The 23,962-nt window shown below is 42.3% G+C and overlaps 1 protein-coding gene across 1 annotated transcript in view; it reads left to right on the top strand.

Annotated features, from left to right (window-relative positions):
- Positions 1–23,962, top strand: part of LOC118452454 (chloride channel protein D-like) — an 81,340-nt gene that overhangs the window by 30,286 nt on the left and 27,092 nt on the right. The window contains exon 12 of the mRNA XM_035895879.1: positions 14,479–14,645. Coding sequence (XP_035751772.1) covers positions 14,479–14,645 — 167 coding nt within the window. The remainder of the gene's footprint in view (positions 1–14,478; positions 14,646–23,962) is intronic.

The raw sequence follows: 23,962 nt of genomic DNA, 5'->3' as shown, positions 1-23,962 counted from the left end.
TTTTTTTTTTTTTTTTTTTTTTTTTCCCCTCGTTGTCATGGCAGACCCCACAGGCATCTGCCCACCTCTTCTTTCTTGGCTGCCTCTTTCTACCCCCCATGCTGACACTTGACCCTCATCCTCAGCTCTTTGCAGCAAACAGTGGATGTGGTGACATTTTCCTTGGCAAGCACAAGGACCAGCTTATGACTTGCCTTCCTGCAGCCTTCTGTCTCCCACGTCTTTTCAAGCGTCATGTGTCCTGAGCTTGCTGGCCTCAGGGTGTGCTCTAGATGTGGGAAGAGGAAAGAGGAATAGCATCTTCCTACACTGTGTTTTGTCTCTGGGTCATTCTGTATTTTTATTGTTCCTTTTGTATTTTTACCTCTCAATAACACTGCCTTGCAAGGGTCAAAGAGGAAAAGTGGCAAGGGGCTAGCCTAGGATGAGTGTCCTTGTCCAGTACTGGTGATGGCCCTGTGTGCAAGCTGAGAGAAGCTTGATTTACACCAATTTGGATCCTTTGTCCTCTCAGTTGTCTTTCTTTCTATCACTCAGGATGGAAAACAGCCCTGACTATCTCCCCTTTTCTTGTCTGTTCTTTTCAAACAGAATGAAAGCAGTATATCAGTTTATTGGCCTAATTTATTTCTCCAGGAAATCTCTTCTGATGGATATGGGGAATGCAATTAAGTCTGAAAAGGTTAAGACTCAAAACCCTCCTCTGAGTGTGAAACACTGACATTTCAGGCATTTGACAGATGTAGACTAAAGGAGAAAATAGAGTATTTCTTAGGAGTTGGGAGGGGAAATGCAATGTCACTACATAAACCAAAGGGAAATCTCCGTAGAGGATTAAATCGCCTAAGGTCTGTCTTCAAGTCTCTTGCTAATGGCAGGTGCGGCTGCTGTGAATGAGCAGCTTGTGCTAATGGGCATGGTGTTGGTACTGAAATAAAATGAGCATCTGATGGGGGTTCAGAGCATTCTGAAGAGTTGCTTGTTATTGTCTGTCTGAGTCTGCAATACGGCAGAAATAACAAGCTGTATGTAAAATCATAAGACAGTATGTTCATAAGACAGTATTGAAGGCTCAGGGGTGAGGTTTGTTTGTGCTTTCTGCTCTCTGATGCCTACATCAGGGCAGGCACACGGGCAGAGCAATGTATGTAATAAACTACACTCCTGTAAGTGACCACTGTCCTATAGTTAGGAAATTTTGTGTATTTGTTATACATATTCCATTAAGAAATGAAAATGAACATGTATTCTTTGCATAATTTGGATACCTTAGTTGTAATGCATACTTCTGACATGCTTCACAGCAGTGTTGCATGTCATCTTGAATAAGTGCAATAGAACAACTGCATCAGCAGATAGTAATGATTAAATCCTAACCTCTCCCCTTTCACTGTATATCTTCAGTACCTCTAATTTAGGCAAAATTTGCTTACCTCAAATTATAGGCAGGATGTAATGTTGCAAATTCTGTGGCTACCCTTCTCAATTCCTCTGAGAGCGTGGCTCTCAAGAAGCTTAAGTCCTTTCACAAGAAATTTAAGTAGAGCATTGGGTGTGGGCACACACTGTAGATGTGACAGACACATCTTGTTTTACAGATGTGATGTGAGAATACAGCACAGACAACCACCCAATCCAGCTGACTAGAGGGAAGTTATAAGAAGAGCAGAATGGTGATATAAGAAGTTAGAAAAATAAGCACTTCTAAAATAGATGTAAAATCTGCCTGCTATCCAGCGCAAGTGTTTCACAGGAGAGCTGTGTTGCTCGGTGGTTGTAGGATGCAAGATGCTGCATTTTGAATCATTTGCATTAACGATGATGCAAGGAGGAAGGGTGGTTTTGAAAATGCTAAAACAAATATAAATTCTGAATCTTTCCTTGTTGAGTGAAGGTGTCAGATAATATCACATAGCTGGTGCTTGAAGACCAAACAGTGAAAACATTCCTGGCTGCTCATAGCATTGCTTGTCTGTGTTGCTGCTAGAGACCTTCAGGAGGCCAGGAATTCTCATTGATCTAAATCAGATTTCTCCTGAGTGAGGCCTGACCTAATGGATGACAGCTCTATTCTACAGGCAAAGATGGATAAACTGCACATTAACTGGGCAATGAAATTGTGATATGTATCGCTCTTGGATTAAATGTAAATGTTAATGGGTGTAAATTCTAGGATTTCTTCTTGTCTAAAGGGATGCCAGAAAGTCTGTATAGCTGTGCCTTTCAACGTGCTCCTTCCTCTGTGGTGCTGGAGAGCCATTGACTGGATTGCTGACAGCCGTGTTTGGGTCTTGGTTGGTACCCAGTTATACCTTGTGGCATTTCTGTGAATTTCCCCTCCTCATCTCTGCAAATTATTAATAGTGGGGGGATATAATTAATTTACAATCCGCTGGATTTTGGGGTTTTTCCTCAGTTTTCAGTTCCAGCCTACCTGCAGCCCCTCGTTACCTGCCACTGGTTTACTTGGCTGCAGGCAGGCCAAGGTCTCCCTGAGAAGGGAGAGGGGATGCTCTAGTGGTGGGTGTGCTCCTCACCTTGCGAAACAGCAGTGTCTGATTGCCTCCATTTAGGTGGGGGCTGTTTCTGCTCCCTGGACCTCCTGCTTTTCCCTCTTTCCTTCTGCTCTCTGAGCTGGAAAGTAAGGATAGAAGCAGCTCATGGTATAAATGGTTGTCCTGTTTGGCCATTCTCTGGGGTTTGTCCCCCTCTGGTTTATGTGTGCCCAGGACTGTTGTGTAGGCAGCAAGGAGAGCCTGCAAAGGGAGCCAGGTGTTACTCCAGGTGGTGTTCCTGGAGAGCTGGCAGGACTTAGAGGTGCAAAGGGTCTTCAGTGCAAACTGTGCCTTATGTGAGACTTGTTCATATACTTGTGGTCTTCTTGAATTTTGCTCTAGTAAGAGAAGGGAACAATAAAAATACCATTTAAACTAAAAGAGCAACTACAGTGCAGATGCCTTTCTGTAATGCATCGTTTCCACCTAGTTTCCCTTACTTTTTTTTGGTAAATTATTAAATGCACAAAATGAGTGTTGGCACAAAGTTGGGCTTGCGTATCGGCGCCCTTTATGTTCTTCCAGAACGGAAGAGCAGCTGACCCCAAAGCTATGGGGCTCAAGAGCTGTGGCACTATTGTGCTGTGGGCGTCAGAAAATGGAGGATACTGGATTTTGGTCCATGACAGCTCTTCAGGCCAGGTCTTATGACATGAGTATCTACAGGAAGCAGGATGTTTTGCAAGATGTCAAATTAAATGATTTAATTGGTCCTTCTGGTCTTAAAAGAAACCAGTCTTGTTTTCAGCACATAAGATGTGGTGTAACATCTGACTAGCTGAAGAGAAGGGAGTTCCCTTCCAAACTTGTAAAGCCATTCAAAGTGCAATCCTTTCCTTGACTAAGGATCATAGTTTGCTGAGGTGTAAGGAGAAAACTTCTCTGAGTGCTGAGTACGCTTTTGGCGTACCAACAAGCAGGAGAATAGGCTGATTTGGAATACGTGAATTTCTTGTTCACATGAAAAATCTTATAGCTAAATAAGATCAATATGATCTTATGATCAAATACAGCAAAATGTTCTCCAGTGCCTAGCTTTGTGGTGGGACTGACTATAAACATGGAAGTCTGCAATAACTTGTTTTTTCAGCACCACCCCGGTTAGAATGATTTCAAAAAATTCTCTTCTACTCTATTTTTGACTGAAAATGAGGCCTTTGGATTTGTTTTTACAAAAACCTTGGACATTTAGTCAAAAAGCTGAGCATCTGAAAAACAGAAATAAATAAAAAATATTTTAAATGTCCTGCTATAAGCTGTGTTGTTTCATATTAGCATTTTTCTGTAAGGAATGAAGTATTTCCCATGAAACACCAAAGAGACTTTCTTGGTATGTTTGAGGAAGGAGGGGGCAATACACGGGTGCATTGTGGGAGACGTAGTTTAATCTGGGAAGCCAAGCTGAATCCAAGTTTAAAATTCTCAAGAGATGCCAAAATAGCATTCCAGATGAAAGCTTTTTGGGTTTTAACCTAAGAAATACTGCTCTAGAGGGATGATAAACAATTTTCCACGTCACTGGAACATTCCACAAAAAATGTATGCTTGCAGGGAAAACCAAAAGAACCCCCTTTTTCTTTCTGGATGGTAGCCTTGTGAACCCAGCCCAAGAAAGTCAGAACAAGTCTCCTTGGATTCATGCATTCATCATCTGTAAAGGAGAAGTCCAACTATGGGACAGTTGGTTAGTCTGTAGGTAATTCACAAATGAGAAGAGAATCCAGCTTTATCTCCAATGTAGCTGTTTCAGCTTTGGCACCAGGTTTTAATGACTAAAATAAACAGACATGACTGAATTGTACATGGATTCAATTGGCATTGAACTTTTAGAAAGTTCAGTTGTGCATCTGAAATATTGAAATTGAGACTGCATCTCTGTTTTAAATACAAACATTGGAAATGCAGTTGTAATGTGAGAAGATAACATTTTTATATAGTCATTTTTCTGGCTCTAGCTTTCAGTAGCTTTAAAGGTATTTTATAAATAAAGCGATCGAGTGTATTACAACATACAATTGTACATTTGGGACATGTAATACAAACCTTAATGAAAGTTCATGAGAATTTAATGTGCAGAAGTTATTTTTAATTCACAGTATCTTATCTGGTTTTAATTTTTTTCAAATTACAAAATGCAATTGGGCTGTCTTATGTACTAATTCTTTGCCAAACTTAATTTGTTTCCAAATTAAAGACATTTTTCAGTTACATTGTCAAGAGAAGCATCTGAAACTATTAAGTTTTGTTATATTTTTGACTTTAAAACCTTCAGAATGTTGCCAATAGTGGTTTTTTTTTCAAATTTCGAGAAAGTGATTTATCTCTGGGACAAAAGCTACCACAAAAAGCCTATCTCTTTTTTTTTCCCCAGCCTGAGAGGTTTATTATCATCTTGAATTAAAAGCCCCATGTAACTGGTTGCTCTAATGAATGGGGGCTCAGGGCCAGAAATCCCTGTTTGATTATTGGACCCAGCTGAAACAGGAGCAAGTGGTTACACGACCCAGCAGCTGCTGGGTGGAACATGGTCTGTTGGAGGGAAGGAGGCTACTACTGTAGGTCCTGAGAGAGGCAAACCCCTAAGGAGGAGCACAGCCTCCCCTCTGCTCCGGGTGGGCAGAACAACGCGTTTTGTTGTTGCAGTTTCACCGTTTTCCCTGTTTTTTTGGAAGAGGAATAAGACTGGGTCCAGGACACACATGGTGGTGGTGGTGGTGGTGAACGCTGGTGAAGGGTGTGCTGCTGTTGTGAGCAAGCCTGAATGGAGGCGGGCACCGAGGGGAAGCTGTGAAAGCATGTGGAAAAGTAGAAGCATTATAGAAAAGAGAAGCATAAATGGTAGCAAGTGGGACCTGTCCTCATGACGGCTTTTCAAAAACAAACACCACCACCCCAAACTGGCAGTGGCCACCCAGGTTGTTGTCCACTGGTGAGTTACGCAGCAGCAGGTGACTTCTGCAGTTGCCGGTGCAACTTGTGAAACAGCAGTGCCTGGATTTGGAAAGGCCCAAGTTGCACATCTGCAGCGATAATTGGAGTGGAGTTGTCTGGTGCTTCAGATCATATAGCATGAAGACTGACCTCGGGCTACTCTGGTTATCCCGCTCCCATCTCGTGCTCTTCCTCAGCCTGACCCTTGTTCAAAGAAAAGAGATTTTATTTGGAAGGCTTGAGTCATACTTTCCCCTTCCTCCTCCTTGTTTAGCAGAGAATATGCAATACTTGGGAGGGAACAGTCAAAGACAAGGGAAAGAACTGACCGCAAAAAATGAACCTATCCAAAATGGACACATCCTCATGGTGCAATCTGGCAGCACACCTTGGGAGATTTCTGATCGTGCTTTCCTCTGACTTGCTCAAGATGGAAGGGCGTGAAAGGGACATTGAGCTCCTGGGGCAAACGTAGCCCGGTGCTCTGGAGAGAAAATGATAAGGAGCACACAACTGCCTGTCGGGAGGGCCATTCCTGTGAGAGAAAGTAATAGAGGCTCATGACAGGTCATGTCAGCATCCATCATGGTACACTGGCGTAGCTGAGAGAAGATTTTGACCCCTGCTTTAGAATGAGTACACATGTACGTGCTCTGGATCAGGGAGCATTTTTTGCACTGCTGGTTAGTAAGGCGCGTACCCTGGAGTCCTTACCAGGAGGGCAGGAAGGCGTTTGTGCCCACTCAACAGTCAGGCTCAAATTCATCTCTCCTTAGATGCTTAAAAATAGTTCAGTACAGTTACTCCATCAGGGTTGCTCAACAGCGAATGTAGCTTTGGTCAGGATTCTCTGCATGGCTGCAGTCATCATTTTAACTCCCCAGGAGAGAATGCCACGTGGTTAATTTTCCACCTGATTTTGGTGGGGAAAAGAAAATCTTTTGCAGAAGCAGGGACAAATGTGTAACATACAAGATTTTTCAGATCATGTTTCCTTCAAAGCAGGCAGAGGAAGTGCTTAATTATTTGGAAACTCATTTGGCAGGTTTGTCCCGGCACTAGGCTGTTCAATGCATTAGCTTGTCACACTTAAATACTTTAGGGCTCACTTAACGTTTTTGATTACACCTGAGATGGTTCACAGAAGCTGTTTTGACAGGGCCTAATTTTCTGTTACTAAGCTGCCTGATTTTTTTCTGACGAAGAGTTTAAACACTAGTCAAAACAATTTTTCAAAATCTCCAAGCCTACAGTAATTCCTACCAGGGTAAGCGTTCACTCTGCTTACGCTGCCTGTCGGGAGGAGCCCGGTGTGTTTGAATGGTGTATTTAATGTTCTTTTGGAACCCGATTGCAAGTGATGTCACCTTTTTACAAAGAAGGGGAGCTGCAGAGTAGTGTTGTACTGATCCTGCTCTTATTCAAATTAATCCCAAAATAATTGGAGTAACAATGCATAATCAGCAAACTGTTAAATACATTAAGTCCGACTATTTTCTGTTGAATTTGCTCCAGCTAGGGGAAGAGCACCGTGTGTTTTTTGGCAGTAGCTTGTCTGGAAAATGAAATAAGTGAAACTGTACTCTCGTGGAGAAGGGGATGGGGAATGGTTTTGGGATGTCAGATTTCATAATGCACTTTTTTAAGAAACTGGAGGCTCAGTGAGTGAATACCTATGCTCGTTTTGAGAATAACAAGCTTTCGTAAGCTTTCTGTTCCGACATTTAAGGTCCAGTCTCCTACTGAAGTTAATGCTGTAGGGAAGTTTGCAGCCCATGGTGTAGAACATTTATCAAATAGGCTCAGTAAATCCACTCTCCAGTCTGCAGCTGTCCGTAACTGTGGGGCTCTTTCTTTTCCAGCCTTTTCTAGACCTCAGGAGCTGGGGCCATAAGAATCGTGGCATCCTGGAGATCTTTGGTTTAGCGTTGCTTAAATATGACAGAGATCCATTGCAGTTGTCTGTCTCATTTAAAAAAAAAGAGTTCATGAATTGTAATTTAAAGAATTCTGCGATACTGTGGGTTAAAAAAGTACGAGGTTGCTTAGCTGGGTTATTACACAGTACAGTGTTTGTTTTGAAAAGATTTAATACATGAGCCTGCTGAATGTTTAGGCATATTCAGCAATGCACATACAAAATGCTGCTATTTTTATTAATAGAAGGTTCGCTTGACATAACATGCCCCAGTGTTACCTTCCTGAGACACAGATTTAGAAGGCTTTGAAACCTCCTTTCAGGGTTTGGTGTCTGCTATGTACGTAAGATAAAGAGCCACATTACAAAAAAATCACTGATAGATATCTTTCCAGGGGATCTTGGCAAGAGTCGCTGCTATCACCTATACTGTTTCCGATATCACTTGCATCCGTTGCCACAACCTGTCAAAACAGGTGTATTTACAGGCCTTGAGGGACTGAAACAAGAAATCAAACATTTGCATAGCATCTTCCATCCAAGTTCCCAAGGACTGAGGCTCAAAGGATTTTGATCCGTTTCCAGGGATTACTTAGTTGTGCTGGGTATTTCTATGTTCCCTGTAGCAATCTCCTGCTGCTGTACTAGGTCTTGGAATTAGAAGAAAATGGTTCTCTCTCTTAACAGGGAAATCATCATCAAAATTCTGGTTGGCTTCAGAAAAAACTCACACAAATATTTAAATCCACATCAGAGAAAAATGGGACGAGATCTCACTGAGGATTATGAATTCAGGTAAATTAAGAAGCAGTGCACGAGTGTGATTAACTAAAACTACTTTGCTTAAAGAGCAAAAGTATGCGCCCTGTGCTAAGATATTTTTTCGTGCTCTGTCTTGGCAGTAATTAAGCTCTAAGGTGCTAGAGGCTGCCTGCTCCTTGTAATGGTCTGGAATAGTTAATGGGGTTGAGCTCTGGAAGAGGAAGAATCCCACTAATTGTGCAATCCTCCTGGCACTGGGGTTTGGCAGGGCATCCTCACAGTGAACCTACGCTGGGTGTGCCGCCCTTTGTAGAGTGTGATGCACGGCTCTGTGTGCCTGAGGCGGCGAGAAATAATCATTTTCAGCAGTGTGAGGGAACTTGAATGCATAACTTTTTGGGGCTAGCATGACAAGCATGTCTTTTTAGGAGATTTATGTTTACTGTATTGCAGCATCCCACTTTTCCAAGAATTTCCAGCAGTGATGGTGATGAGCGATAAGGAGATACAGTAAAGCGAATTGAGTTAATGGATGTAGTCCCTAGGACTATAAAGGATTCCTTTAAAGGTGAAGTGCGCAGGAAAGGAGTATTTTTCACTGAGTTTTAAAGAGAGAGATTAATGGAAGTTCAGGGAGGGAGTATTCGGCTGGATCAATATGTGAAGAAGGTGCCTCTTTTTGGCATAATCCCAGATGAAAATAATGGACCATGATAACAGCATTTCAATTCATTGTTTGTCAGGACATTATTAATTGGGAAGTAAAGTGACTGAAGTATTCAATGTACAGGTTGCTAAGGGCCAGCAGATCATAATCCAGAGATTAAAGAAATTGAATTGCAGATGTGCATTGTTTATGAAATGGCTGTGACAACACAAATAACTTAAGCCTGGGAGACCTTATTTCCAAACCTCCTATTCTTAAAAAGTTGCATGAACAGCTTTTTTACTGCTGTGAATAGGGAATTGTTCTCTCCTTCCCTTCTTTACGTCAAGCGATCAGCTTGCAACCTTGTTGGTATTTGCTCCAAGAAAAAAATGATCAAAGGTTTTCTGCTGGCTCCAAGCCCTCCACCCTTTGGAAACGTTCTCTTGACAGTGAATGATTTTTTTCTTCGTGTCTTCAATCAATAGTAGCAAAAATTACAAATGAGAGAAGTTCTGGTTGTATGTGAGAGAAACAGAAGGTGCTTTCCTGGGGGAGTGTGTACTCTTCCACAAAATCTGGTGGAATGGAGACCAGGAAATGGTGCCCAGAGCTGGTGTTTTGTGCCAGCTGCAGCCTCAACTCCAAAACTGTTGAATTTGCCTGATAGCACCAAGACTTCGTGTCCTTTCCTATCCACCCCTTTTTAAAACTTGTTCTCAGACATATTGCCTCATACCTTTGTCCAGTAGCTGCTTGTTTTTTCCCAAATATTTTCCAAATTCCAGGCCTTTCAGTTGTGTGTGTAACCTTGTGAAGAATGACCAAGATATTTCTTTTGGAGAGTTTGCTTCTACCAAGGATGATGACCTTTATATCACGGGAAGGAAGGAGATTTTGTCTTTTGTTTGTTAATTTTTCCAGGTAGTTCATCTATTTGAACAAATCTTGAAAAATTAATTTGACTACAAAATAAATATCCTTTTTTTTTTCTTTTTGATAGGCCCTGTCTTCTGCATTTGTCATTGTAGGCTGCAAGTAGCAAGAGACCTCTCTTGCTAAGCAGGTTTTCAATAGAAGAAATAAAATTCTTTTGCACTGTGTGGCTGGCTGATGGTCTTTTCTTTTACATTATTGGAAATATCAAGGGTTTGGGGAATATGTATCAGCAGCCTTGCATCTAATGAGGTTGTTTGGACTCTGTTCTCTGAGCTGGAGTAAAACCTTTGAAACACGTTAACCACAATTTGATTGAAATGTGGGGGAGGGTTTTTAACAGTGAGCTTTAAGTAAACTGCATCTTTTTGAATTTCCTGGGCAGCTGCCTTTCTCCCTTTGATGTACCGTGCCTGGTGATGCTGTTAATGAAATGCATAATTATGTGTTATATAATAAAACAGAGCTAACATGAAGGTGCCTAATAGATTATAATGATGTGGAGGCCTGAGAAACTCAGGACCATGGGGGTTGCTGAAAAGTGCCTCCGGTGACAAAGAAGATATTTAAAGAGGTTTGAATAACTGCACTAATAAATTAATTGTGGTCTGCGTGTGTGTAAACGACATTTTTCAAGATTTTGTGTATAGAGAGAATACTGAAAAAAAATAGGTGCAATTTACTAGGCTGCTGATGTATGAAGTGTCAGCACCGAGTGCTTCCAGCGCCTATTAGCGCTGCTGGCTTTGCATAGACGGGTGCCCTAGGCAAAGACATTTTTGGCACAGACTGCTGCACCCGTAGGATCAAAAGGAAAAAAAAAAATCTGGCAATATGCACAGAGAGTAAATTGCATCCTAAAGAGCAGCCCCTAAAATGCAGGCTTGGAATGAATATCAATAAATGAAACATCATGTTTAATGGCTGAAGAGTTGTAGGTGCTTGGTGGCTGCCCCCAACTTCCCCCCTTCCTTTCTCTGCTTTTGTCACTTTTATTTTATCTCTCCCTCTGTAATAATTTGTTCCTTTCTTCGATTCTTTAGGAACTGGTTTGAACAGATTGGTATTTTTAAAGGAGAGGCTGCATAGCCCTGGACCACATGGGCTCCTAATGGTGCTGGATTGTGGCTGGGCTTGCTTGGCTGCTGTTCTGAGCTTACAAGGGCCTGTCTGCTGGGAGAATTAGTACGCAGGGAACTCCAGTGTGAATTTACAGCCTGCTAGTTACTTGACACTAATTCCCTGGGTGGATGCTTCCAGTACCTACTAAGAGTCCTTTTGTGCCGGTTAGCTTTAAGAGTGCTTCTGTGTGAGTTAGGCGGGCTCCTTTTTGAAGGGGAAGTATGTTGTTTTTCACTTCCCAAGCACCAGGGGTACTCAAACGGGCAGCTGGTGCAGGGTGGCTAATGCGCAGTAAATTCACACCCAAGCTCGCCCAGCGCTGACTTCCCCGTGCCGCCGAGTCCCGAGGCTCTGCACTTTGTCTCTCTCAGCAGGGAGCAGATGGCCCTTCTCTAAACAGGGGATACCAATAAAGCTTTATGAAGGGCACATAGATGTGTGTGTGTAGGTTTGTGTGTGTCCATACGTTTATGTGAGATGACTTGAATCTATCTTGCATTAACTTGTGCTTCCTTGATTTTTATCAAGATATGCTAAGGAGAATGTTGATGCTGCGTTGCCATCATCCTTATCGTTAATGGACTTAGGTTTTAGCTACAGGTTTTGGTCAGGCTTTGCTTAATTCTTCCTTTTTCTTCAGTGCTAACAATGGCATGTTTTTTCTTTTATGAGTGACTGCATTTTTTGTGTGTGAATCTTTCTTTGTTGTGATTCCCTTCCCCAGCATTTCTTATTTGATCTCTGGCGTTTGTTCTTGTATTTTGTATGATTTCATAGCTAATAAATGTGTTCCCACAACTTGAGAAGCCCCAGTAAGAAGGAAATAAGATTTTCTCTAGCTCTCCAAATACTCAGATGTGAAATCAAGTCAATTTTTTAATAAAACTTTTGCTTTAGGCTGGGCTTCATAAATAACTTGATCTATAATTATTGTACAGCTTCACCTTATCTTAAGGTCACACAATGGGTTAAATTTTCATGTGAACTTTTATTGAAATTTTATAAATGATTTCTTCTGTTTTTCATCCTTCAGATATACCGTTGACTTCTAAGTCATCTGCAGAGCTGCTCAATGGTTTTGCTCTAGTATTGCCTATTTCCAAGAAAACTTCATATCACAAAAATTGCCTCTCCAGTTTCAATCTGCAGTGAGAGTTCAGGACAACTCTATCAGCTCTATTTTGGCCAAAGTTTAAATTTACTTACATACAAGAGATATTGCTCAAAATGCTTTTAACATGTCTTTCTTTAATGACCTCAGCCATACTAGCCTGCCAAAGATAAACAGCATTTCTGCTCGGCAGGCATTAACTCTTGGAGGAAGCGAAGGCCAATGCTGAACCCAGAGGCACTTGGTCCGAGCGTTCAATGCACTGTTTTAGAGAGGAGCCATTCCCCCCCACCCCCGCTCCCCGCTCCAGATCCCAGCACCCTGGAGGGCTTGCAGGGCTGGGGAGTATCAGCACAAGCCTCAGAGTTTCTCAATAGCAGATGTAAAACGCTGCTGAATGTTTGCGACAATAAAGAATGAGGGCCCGGGCCAGGCCAGCTTGACTGTTCCCGCTAGAGGATGGGAGGGTAGGAGGGAAGGGATAAAACGGGATGAAAAACAAGGAGGGGAGCCTGGAAAGCCTGGCTCTGGTTCTTGCTGGTTCTTGCTGTTCTGGAGATATTTTGCATAGGTTAAAGCAATCACTTGAGAATATTTTTTAGAGTTTGCGTTTCAAGAGTTTTTGAATTTAGAGTTTTAGAGTGCTTTTATAGCTTTTTAGAGTGTTTTTATATTAATTTTTAATGCTGGTTTTATTCCAGAAGCATTCCCCATAGCAAGATACTTTAAAAAAAACCTTAAAAGGAATCCACAATAAAGGAGTCTCCATCTGTGTGAATGAGTTGCGGCAGATATGATGAAGCAATTCTTAAAATCCCACAGTTGCTGTTTTCCTTTCAACTGACGTGTTCCTGGTGTTTTCAAATAAAGCAGTTGAATACTAGGTTTAAAGAGACATTCAAAGGATGCTGCGGTGTTATTAGAAATCCCTGGCTATGTCCAAGCAGAAAGGACAGTTGCATGACCCTGTTGTACACAGCTGACCATGCCATATGAATCCCTTACTGGGATATACTGTGAATCATCCTGGATGTTATCTTTCCAAACCCAGAACAGAGACAGAAGGAGGGTGAAAGTATAAGCCTGGATAAATTTCCTACAGTTTATCAGGCAGAAATACGTTTATTGGAATTCTTTGAATGTAGATTCTTGGAGTACTTAACAATCTCTAGCTAATGACGTCTTTTAAATGGCAATGTTCTGCAATTCACTTTGTATGAATTGGAGAGAAGTTTCTGGGTGAAAGCCTCTTCGTGTTATGAGGAAAGTTTGCATATTTAATCCCAGGATAATTGCTAATGAATATCCCTTTTTAATAGGATGCAATGGTAGGAGAAATAGTGGGAAGTGAAAGGAGATAGAGGGTTTTACTAGAAAGTCTTAGTAAGGTAGCACGAAGAGAATATTTCTGTGCAGTCATTTTCACCATGAAAAATATTTGACTTTATTGTGAGTTGGGCATAAAGAGTTTGAAGTGCATTCGCGTTATGCTTGACTTTGCGTATGGGGATTCACTCTGGATCCTTTATTCCAAGGCAGTTGTACTGCTGTGCTTTGTCAGGTCACTGCCACCACAGCCACTAGACATTGGCAGTAGTAGCTTAAGTGAACTCGGTCTCCCTTTGCGCTGCAGTGAACTAACGGTACCGTTACGGTGGCCATGTCCAACCGCGGAGGCAAAAATAAATAGCTGAAGGGAGATAAGGCATTAAAACATGTGACATACTTTGCCACTCATCTGACCGTACCCTCACTCCATAGGAAGAAAGTGCAAGTATACTTAGGAAAGATGTTTTAGGGGAGATGATAGCACAATTTGTGCATATGTTTCTCTGCAACCAGCGCTGCAGTGCCACATTCATAGATTTGTGATCATGGGGACAGGGATGCTGCACCGTGCCTTGTACTGCCAAACGTTGTTCAGCGTGGTAAACTGTGTAATGTTCCTTCTGCTTGATCTCCTGAGTCGGACTTCTGCTGAAAGCTTCTTGTTCCCTTTCCTGGCGTCCTTCAAGACAATGTTTGTGCAAGGAGCTTGCTCTGTCAGGAAGCAGCAGTATGGGAAAACAATTTTATATCTCCTGAGCTCAGCAAGAAAGAAAAAATATTTGGATTTGTTTGCATTTTTTAATATTTGTCACAATGCCAAGCTATTTTAAGCAATCTGGCTATTCCGTCTCTACTTACCCTCCTCTCATACTTCAAAATTATCACAAGCCACCTGAAATATGGGAATCAGATGTGAGTTTTAATGTAAGTGCAGTGCTTCAAGCTGATAGGAACGGGAGGGGGAGCTGTCACTGCATCAGCCAAGACTCTCTGGTGGAAGTGTTGATTACCTATCCCTGGGAAAGGAGGGGGAGCGCCCTTCCACTTTTAGCAGACTGAATTGCTTCCTCTTCCCTTGTGAAAGAAGTAGACAGTCCTATGCAACCATTGCCATTGTCTCCAGGTATATGAAAAAAATCGGAAATCCTTTGTTCTGTTTTCTCCTTAGGTAGAGATGACAAATGATGTCCAGTCCTTGCTACTGATAATGCTGGCTGTCATGGTGGCCAAGATGGTTGGTGACTTGTTCAACGCATCCCTGTACAGTTCCCTCCTGAAGCTGAAATGCATTCCCTACTTGGATGTGGAGCCTTTTGTTCGTCACAGGAGAAAATGGTGAGGTCTCTTATGTTGTTGATCTGTAAGTTTTCTGTTTTGTGTTCTGCACGGAGACTGTGTGGATTCTCTGAGACCTGGAGTTTGGAGGGATACAGGAGTAAAAGGAAACCCTGATCCTGAACAACATCCACACAGTGTGATGTGTTGTACAAATAGGACAAAAGAGACTCCCTTTCTCCTCAAGTTTATGGTAGGATCTGAATTATCATCATCACCAGAGTCCTGAGAGCAGTAAGTGCTCTATAATGTCCAGTTATATGCTGTTTATTAGTGGTCCAGTTGGTCCAGTGGAGAACCTAGTAGAGGTTTTCACAGATGGTTGTGACTCTCTTCCTTGTGAGCAGATGCCATAGAGCAGTGGAACAACAACAGAGTATGGAGAGTCCCCTATGGTAGGGTTTGCCTTACCCAGATTCTGGATGACCAGTCTGGGCTTCCTGTGTGTTTGGCACCATAAGACATACATTTTCAGGCAGCGATTCCTGCCATCCAAGGATAGCAATTTAAGGCAGGTAGGAGGAATTTTCTTCTGGAAGTGCCTCCACTGACTATAGACTAAATTAATAGCTTGGAAAAAAGTTATGGTTTTTATTTTTTAACTTATGTTAATCCAGTCTGTCCTGTATATCTCCCAGTGTGTGAACCGGTATCTAAAACTTCAGTCTGTTCATGGGCATTTATAACCAGTAACAAAAACTATTTTCTCTCCTAAATGCAGGTTCTAAGTCTACATTTATCTGTAGGTAGTGAGAGTGAGAACTCTGAACAATTGTTGTCTATAAAATAATTGACAGAAATTCTGATTCTTTAAGATACTTTCTGGGAATGAATTAGGTAATGTGGCGAAGAAATAGAAGGAAAAATGAATTTATTTATTTACCATAGAAAGACTATTTTGTTACACTTAAGACATGTTTGGGTAGTATATACCCACAACTGAAGCTATTTGCAGGACCCTTCAGCTGTCATTTCTCCCAGTATTGAGGTCTACTGGAGAATCTTAGTTTCAAATGACCCTTTAGAAGAATAAAATATTGGCAACTCATTCTGTCCACACTTTATAACTTTCTTCCAAATGCAGCCATATCTGAAAGCTTTTAGCAGGCACATTGAATGCTGGGTATAACCTAACTGTATTTGACATGAGAGGAAAAAGAGCCAGCAATGTGGTAGGAGGAAATAAAAACAATCCGTGACATTATGGATGACTTCTATATGTACCATGGCAGATAAAACAGAGGGGAAGAAGTCATAAAGTTTCCCGTGGTATTCCAGTTAGATGACAAGTCCATGGAAAGAATTATAGCTGCTTTCCTTTTTCAGAGAGAGGTCCTATTCACTTGAAGCACAAATATATATATATATATATTTATATATATATATATAAAATTTCATTTCCCTCCTACTCCTTTCCCTTTCCTCTCCAGGAACATTAAAGAAAGTTTCTGGATAACTTGGTCACAGAATATACTGATACTCTAAGGCAAAATACATAGTGTCACAGCTTGGTAAAGAATTTATAGCTAGACTCTCTACAGGCTGCCAAGTTTTAGTCTAAATCCTCTTAGATGTAGTCTGAATAGACTGATACACATCTGAACTGGCAGATGTAGTTGCTAAGCTGCTCTCCATCATATTTGAAAAGTCTTGGCAGTCAGGTGAAGTCCTCAGTGACTGGAAAAGGGGAAACATCACACCTATTTTTAAAGAGGATAAGAAGGAGGACCCTGGGAACTACCAACCAGTCAGCCTCACCTTTGTGCCTGGTAAGATCATGGAACAGATCTTGCTGGAAGCTATATTGAGGCATTTGGAAGACAGGGAGGTGATTTGAAACGGTCAGTACAGCTTCACAAAGGGCAAATCATGCCTGACTAATCTAGTGGCCTCTACAACTGAGTGACTGCATCAGTGGACAAGGGAAGAGCTATGGATGTAATCTGCCTGGACTTCTGTAAGGCCTTTGATACAGTCCCATGCAACATCCTTTTAGCTAAAATGGAGAGATGCAAGTTTGATGGATGGCATATTTGATGGATAATAAGTTAGCTGAGTGGCCATATCCAAAGAGTTGCAGTCAATGTCCAAATGGAGATCAGTAACAAGTGGTGTCTCTCAGGAGTCCATGTTGTGACTGGTACTATTCAATATCTTTATTAATGGTATAGACAGTGGGATTGTACCCTCAGCAAGTTTGCGGATGACACAAATCTGAGTAGTGCAGTTGATGCGCTTGAGGGAAAGGATGCCATCCAGAGGGACCTTGACAGGCTTGAAGAGTGGGCCATTGTGAACCTCATGAAGCTCAACAAGGTTTGCACCTGCATTGGGGCAATCACTAGTATCGATACAGACAAGGTAACGATTAGATTGAGAGCAGCCCTGCAGACTTAGGTGTATTGGTAGATGAAAAATTAGATATGAGCTGGCAATGTGTAATTGCAGCCCAGAAAGCCAGTTGTATCCTGGGCTGCATGAAAAGATGTATGGCCAGCAGGTCAAGGAAAGTGATTCTGCCCCTTCCCTCTGCTCTCATGAGACCCCACCTGGAGCACTGTATCCAGCTCTGGGGTCCTCAGTACAAGAAAGACATGGACCTTTTAGAGCAGATCCAGAGGAGGGCCACAAAAATGATCAGAGGGTGGAACACCTCTCCTGTGAAGAAAGGCTGAAAGAGTTGTGGTTGTTCAGCCTGGAGAAGAGAAGGGTCTGGGGGGTCCATTGCAGCTTTTCAATACTTAAAGGGGGCTTATAGGGAAGACGGAGAGAGACTTTTTACCAGAGCCTGTAGTGACTGGACAAGGGGCAACAGTTTTAAACCAAGAGGATAGGTTTAGATTGGACATAAGGAAGACATTTATTATAATGAGGGTGGCGAACCACTGGAACAGGCTGCCCAGAGAAGTTGTGGATAATATTATCCCTGGAAGTGTTCGAGGCCAGGTTGGACAGGGCTCTGAGCAACCTAATCTAGTGAAAGGTGTCCCTGCCCATGGCAGGGGGGTTGGAACTAGATGATGATCAAAGGTTCCTTCCAACCCAAAACATTCTATGGTTCTGTGATTCTATGGCACTGGCCCATTTCTTTGTCTCTCCAGCATACTTCTTGTTACCTTGTTATCCCCTCAAACAAATGAAGCTTCACCATTCAGGTACCTTAGGACTCCAGAATTTGGGCTGATCCCTAGATCTGTCTTCTAGCTTAGGCATCCCAAACCCTGAATATTGACTCAAGGGCACTCTGGATTTATAATCTGCCTCTGAAAGTAAAAAATGTCATAACTGAAACAAATTAGGAAAACTAATATGCAGTCTTCATAAGAATTCCCAAACCAAGATCCTGTTACTTTACCCAGCATGAGAAATACACAGACTGAGACAAAACAGTTAAAAAAAATTAGTCTCTGTACATGTTTCCTTATCTATTTCCTCATCGCTCTGAGCATCCTTGAAACTTGAGTCAAAATTCTACAGAAAGGTGCCTGGCCATGACTTTTCTTTCCATGTTTTTTCCCTGCAGACCAGGATTTCTCATTTGTTTTCTCTCTGACAGGTCCTGCAGCTAACAAGATGCTGTGGGAGCCTGTCTATCCGCTTCTCTAGTCTTTCTTTTATCTCGAAATGACCACCCAGAGTATGTGAGGTTCTGCTGTTTTCAAGTTCCCCTTATTTGCTACACTTTGGTAGTATTTTTATCTTCAAATGCCTACACTCAGATATCATTTTGCACAGGCTATCCTCCTTCACTGGTTGTGTCAGCTTGGCTGAGGGTTTTCAACCATGTTACTGCTGCTTTGGGAATGTGTAGGTGACATGTGTGGCAGGTTCTACATCCTTTTTGTTCATTATTAATTATTCTGTAAGTTCACAAAATGTATACACTGTGCATTGCCGAACGCCCCAAATCATAACAAGGGACAGGGGTCAGCTATGTAGAAACTGGTAGCTAGCATGTGTTTGTAAACAGGTGATAAATTGTGTTTGTGTATGCGGAGTGAAAGATTTGAATAACTAACAGCTTGCTTAAACACCACAGAAATGCCACATAGATTGGGATCCTTCTGAAACTGAAAAGTTCTGAAACTGAAAAACCTTTGGAAAACAGTGTCTGGTTGGTAGCAGGGAGGAAAAAAGAGAAACTCAAGAGAACGCATGTTTTTAGGTCCTCAGCACCCATACATACTGTGAGAGAAAGTGAGGATTTTCTCTTTCCCAGGTCTTCATCAGTGTTAAGGATGAAAAGACCTTCTGTATTTGGTTATTTGCTGATTCCTCTTACAAGGATGGATAACATCCGCCGGCAGTAGATGTGTTAGGCGCTGAACTGAGATGACAAGATAGCCTTTACCTGAACAAGGTGGGGGGTGGTGTTAAAGTCCAGATCCACAAAAGAATTTAACTCCTGACTGCTGCATAAATCAGTGGGTACATTAAGAAGTTAAATTATGTACATGCTCGCTATGAAGACATCTCTGTAAATACTGTTATATATGAAACCGGTGGAAGTGAGACCTCAGTGGTATTTCACTACTTAATTCATATTTAGGCACTGGCATCTCTGGATGCTTTTATTCCTATGGAGCAGAGAGGCTTGAGATTTGTTTTCTTAATACTCATTATTTTTTTGGAGCCTCATTGATCACCCCACTTGCTGTATTCTGTGCCCTGGGTGATAAGGCTCCAAACACAGCTGTATCTACTACAGGGCTGCTACGGTGCACCGTGATTTCCAGCTACATCGCACACCACTGTAAACACCCCCCTTATAAAATCTGGTTCACTGGAACACTCAAAGCTGCTGGCTGCCAGGGAATGTTCTTTAATGAGGGTAAGGAGTACTTGAACACATCTATGACTTGGCAACCCTTCCTGCTTTTTATAAGCTACTATACACTTCAGAGAGAAAATAACTTAGAGGCTACTTTTTAATGGGACAAGTTTACTTAAGAGCTGAGTGGAGCTGGTGCCAGTAGTTCTGTTTTGTTCTAGCTTAATATTAGCCTTGTCAAAGTTCTTATAGCGTCTCCTGGGTGTTTCTGTATTGCATACCATATAAAGCTGGTTTGGGGAGCCAAGAATTTTGGCTGGAATATATATTATAGTGGTCTCATTATATTTTTTTAAAGTGTATCAGAGGTGGCCCTATATTAAAGATCCATGGAGCAAGGCCGATTTTTTTTCTTTCTCCCTTCTAGTTTTGCCTTAGCCCACACCACAGACATTGGATCCAGAATTTGAGCCAATCCAAGTTTGAGGGTTATTTGGGATCCAAGGTCCTGGTTTGGCCTGTTATAAAATTTGAAGTAATTAGCGAACTTTTTAGATGAGGCTTTGGATTTTGAAAATCAACGGACTTTGCGGGGGAAAGGGGGTACTTTTGGTTTGGGCCTAGACTAGCAATTACTACACTCAAAGATTCCTTACCCATCTTGCTGACACAAATATTCGTTCAAAGACAACTCACCAAGATGCATGTGGTGCATCCCGTCTTGCCTCTTTGAGAAGCCGGTGTGTTTCACGGCTGCTTGGCGCTTTCACCCTGAGAGCCATCATTAGGGGGTGGACTTGGCATTGTTTTCACATCAGAAGGCATCCAGCCCATCTTTTGTAGAGTCTTTGCGGTGGAAGCTGGATCCTGTTCTGGCTGCACAAAGGAAAAAGGGAGCTGCTGTAACAAGGCCACGCTTTGGGGAGACCCCTGGCTGCTACAGAAAAGATGGAGGGAAGGTGTTGAGATGTGGGTGAGATTTGTTAAAATTACATTTGGCCTTTAGGGTGCCTCTATGTCAGGTTTAAGAAAACATGGCAAAGAACCATTTTTAGTCCCTTATTTTACCTATTCCGTGCTGAGTTTTGAGTTTAGTGTGATCCCAACCCCTGGGAAGTAACTGTATGAGCCATAAATGGTGTTGACCCCCTGACAAAAATACTATGGCAGAGCTGGATGTCACTTTATGTGTATGAAAGAACTGCAGCGTGGCCTTGCCTTGTTTGCAACGTGGGGTTGGTGGTGTCCACTTGGAATGGGGGAAAGGACTTATTGCTCCCTTCTGCCTCTGCACCAGCTCCCGTAGATCTCCGTGGGAAAGTCCAGCCTGTCTCTCTTCGCAATCCTTTTAACCTGGCAAGAGGCTGATATCAGCTTGTTTCACTGTGCTCGAGCCTCTAGACTGTGCTTGGCTCCAAATTATCCAGAACTGCTCCTAAAAACAAAAAGGTGAAGCCTTGGTGCACATGAATCTGTGTGAAGAAGGTTGTCTTAATCTGAACATGAACGGAGGGTGACCGTCCAGCTGAGCAGAGTTACTGCTGTGTATTAACCCCAATACTACTGTTATTGATGCATGTTTTGCTCTGTGTTAGGTGGTGATAAACAAGGCTACTTAGCTTTGTAGTTTTCAGGAGATCTGATTATCTCTCTTTATAGGATTTTTTGGAAAAATAAGACTCCGTGACACTGGGTGATGTGCAAAAATGACCTAATGGGCCTTTTCAGCTTTAATCTTCAGAGACACTGTTTTCTCAGAATTTTTTACTGTTAAATTTCACCCAAAATTTCAAATTTAGAATGAAGTTATTTCAGTGTCCAAATTTGAATAACGTCTCTTAGGAAAAAAGTCATATGCAAGCAGTGTAATCATAGTAATATGAATATTCAGATGAGACAGTGAGAGGAAGGCTATATAGCGGGAAGCAGGGGACTGAGGAGGAGTGTTTTCAGGTCTGCCCCATTTCCTTATGTTGCTTTGGCCAAACCAATTTATTTTTCAATCTTCTCGATTACAGAAGGGAAAATAGTGCCTATATAACTCGTGTGGCTTTCAGCGTCTGTTGTCTTTTCCAAGTACTGTCAAGTTCTTAAATGAAAGGCTTTGCATAAAGGCAAAACCTGTGAACTCCAGACGATTTTTGGCCTGCTCTAATTTTGACTATTTAGTGAAGCTACTACCTAAAGGTACTACATAACTCAAAATTACTTTAGTTATTTAGATTGGTAAAACCATATAAATATGCCCAGGATTCTGGTTGCTTTACTGTTTATTTTTAGAGCAGAGTCTGAACAAATAAAACAAATTACTCTTCCCAGGCTACAATAAATGGCAGCAGATATAACCCTTCCTCCAACCTAAAATAGATCTTTCCCACCCTTAGCTGTTCCCTTTCCTAAAATGTCTAGGATGAGAGCTGGAGCTGGTGCTGTGCCCTCAAGGTTAGGAGCTGCAGGCTCACACAGAGCAGTGGATGAGGAGCAAGTGTGGAGCCGGCCGAGAGGAAGGCTTGCGGGGACCCAGCCAGCAGCACCCTCCTTTGACAGAAAAGGGCTGGAGGCTGAGTAATAGCTCACTGCTGACCTACTGCACTTGGAAGCGTATTGGTAGTTACGGCAGTCCTCCTAACCAAGTATATACAATAGCAGCATGAATACAGAAGAATATAATGACAAGGATAGTGAAGACGAGCCAACAATCTGTCTGATTGAAATCCTTGGAGGACCTTGTAAATACTTTAATGTTTACACAAGGCCTGTATATTTGCACAATTACCTTTCCATGAGCCCCAAATGTTTTACACTGGAATGTTGTTTTCAGGCTCTAAGAAATTATATTTTCTGATACATCTGAAAACTGCAGGCTCAGCTTCTCTACCGCCCCATTTTTTTTTCATGAACAATTAAAGCTGGATTCCTCGCTGCCTCTGAATATGCAAAATGTAAATGGCAAGTTCTGCAAGATTATGTACTGATTGTGATCGCAGCGTGCTAAGAAGAAAATGTTTTGAATTTAGAAGTGAATCTTGTACTGTAAATTGTCAGATAAATGCCAGCTGCATGATCTGCTTTTATTATAATTCAGAAGCAGCGAGAGCAATGGCTTTCTTGTAGCAAGGTTTTTAAGAGAAACAAACTTAAAAGAAGTTTGAAAGACTGGTTTGGGGCATTTGGTCAAAACCATAGGGGGAAAGTTTGGAGGCATGAACAGGCAGATCAAATATAGTGAGTTCTGAAGCAGCCGTCCTCTGGTTTCTGTCACAAGGCACTTCTCTTACCTGTCCAAAGCAAGGTCCCTGTTAGAGTGGGAATGGGACTGTCACAGGGTTGGCAAACCTGCTGCAAGTATCGGACATGCTGTGACATGAGATGGGAACTTAATATGAGGTTCTGGTTCTTGCTGTAAGGTCCATAGTGAGTCGAACACAGATCACTTTGGCTCATGGAGAAGTCTTTCCACAGACATCTCAGTTGCCACTGCAGCCTGCCTGATGTTGAGGGAGGGATAAAAAATCCATCCTGACTTTTGGTGTGTTTTTCATTTCTGGGGAGTCCCATGAAACTGAAAGAAGGTGACTTCTGCATACTTTCTGCAGCAGGAAAGGTGCTGAAGCAGCATCTGGAACTAATCACCCGTGTTTCACAGCTCACTGGTAGGCAGTGAGCAAGCCGCCCCGGCTCCTACAGGCCCCTTTGTAAAACATGCACACAGCGACTTTCAGCTGTGGGAAACGAAACGGCTTCTGCTGGCCCAGCGAGGAGGAGACCGGCTCCCTTTTGGCTCACCTGGGAGGACAGGCTGCCTGCACGGGTACCACCGCAGCCTTCGGATGTGGTAGCACGCAGGTGGAGCATGCACCCACACCCAGAGAGAAATCGCATCCAGCCATCGGATGGGGTATTCCACTAATTGGTTAAGTCTGCTCTGGTGTCTGGCCACCATTTGGCAGATACTGACAGTTTCCACTTAAAGCCGGCCAACCTCACCGGAAAGCCAGCTGTGCCGGCAGAGCGGCCGATCTCATGAAGATGTCATTGAACAACTGTTTGAACTCATTCAAGGAGTGGTGGGTCTGACTCGAAGAAGTCTGCAAACCCCTGGGGGGTCTTTGCTGGATATGGGAATCCAGACATCCGTTTATGTAAGAATTATACCTCCGTGTTCCTGAGTCGCGTGTAAGGATATCATCTTCATTCTGGGGACTGCTTCCAAGTCACCTTAAGCTGAAATGGATTCTCTTTGCTGTTCACATATATGTCACTTTTTCTGTTCCTGTGAGTGTTGCTACATCCTCATAAATATTAGTAGCTTGTCATAGCGGTTGCCATGATGGAAAGATTTATTTATTTACAAAGAGGAAACAGATGGCACCAAATACTTTAATGAATTTCAGCATGTTTGAGAAACGAAATACCCTTTTTAGAAATAATACCAGTTCTGCGAAGCTGTTAAATGCTATTTCACACAATCACAAGGGAGGCTTGTTCTTCAGTACACTGGGCGTACACAGAGCCACAGCAGAAGTAAGGCAAAAAAAAAGGCACA

This window comes from Egretta garzetta, unplaced genomic scaffold (assembly GCF_000687185.1).
Source record: "Egretta garzetta isolate BGI_Z169 unplaced genomic scaffold, ASM68718v1 scaffold36, whole genome shotgun sequence".
Lineage (NCBI taxonomy): Eukaryota > Metazoa > Chordata > Aves > Pelecaniformes > Ardeidae > Egretta > Egretta garzetta.
This window is presented reverse-complemented; position numbering and strand designations above follow the sequence as displayed.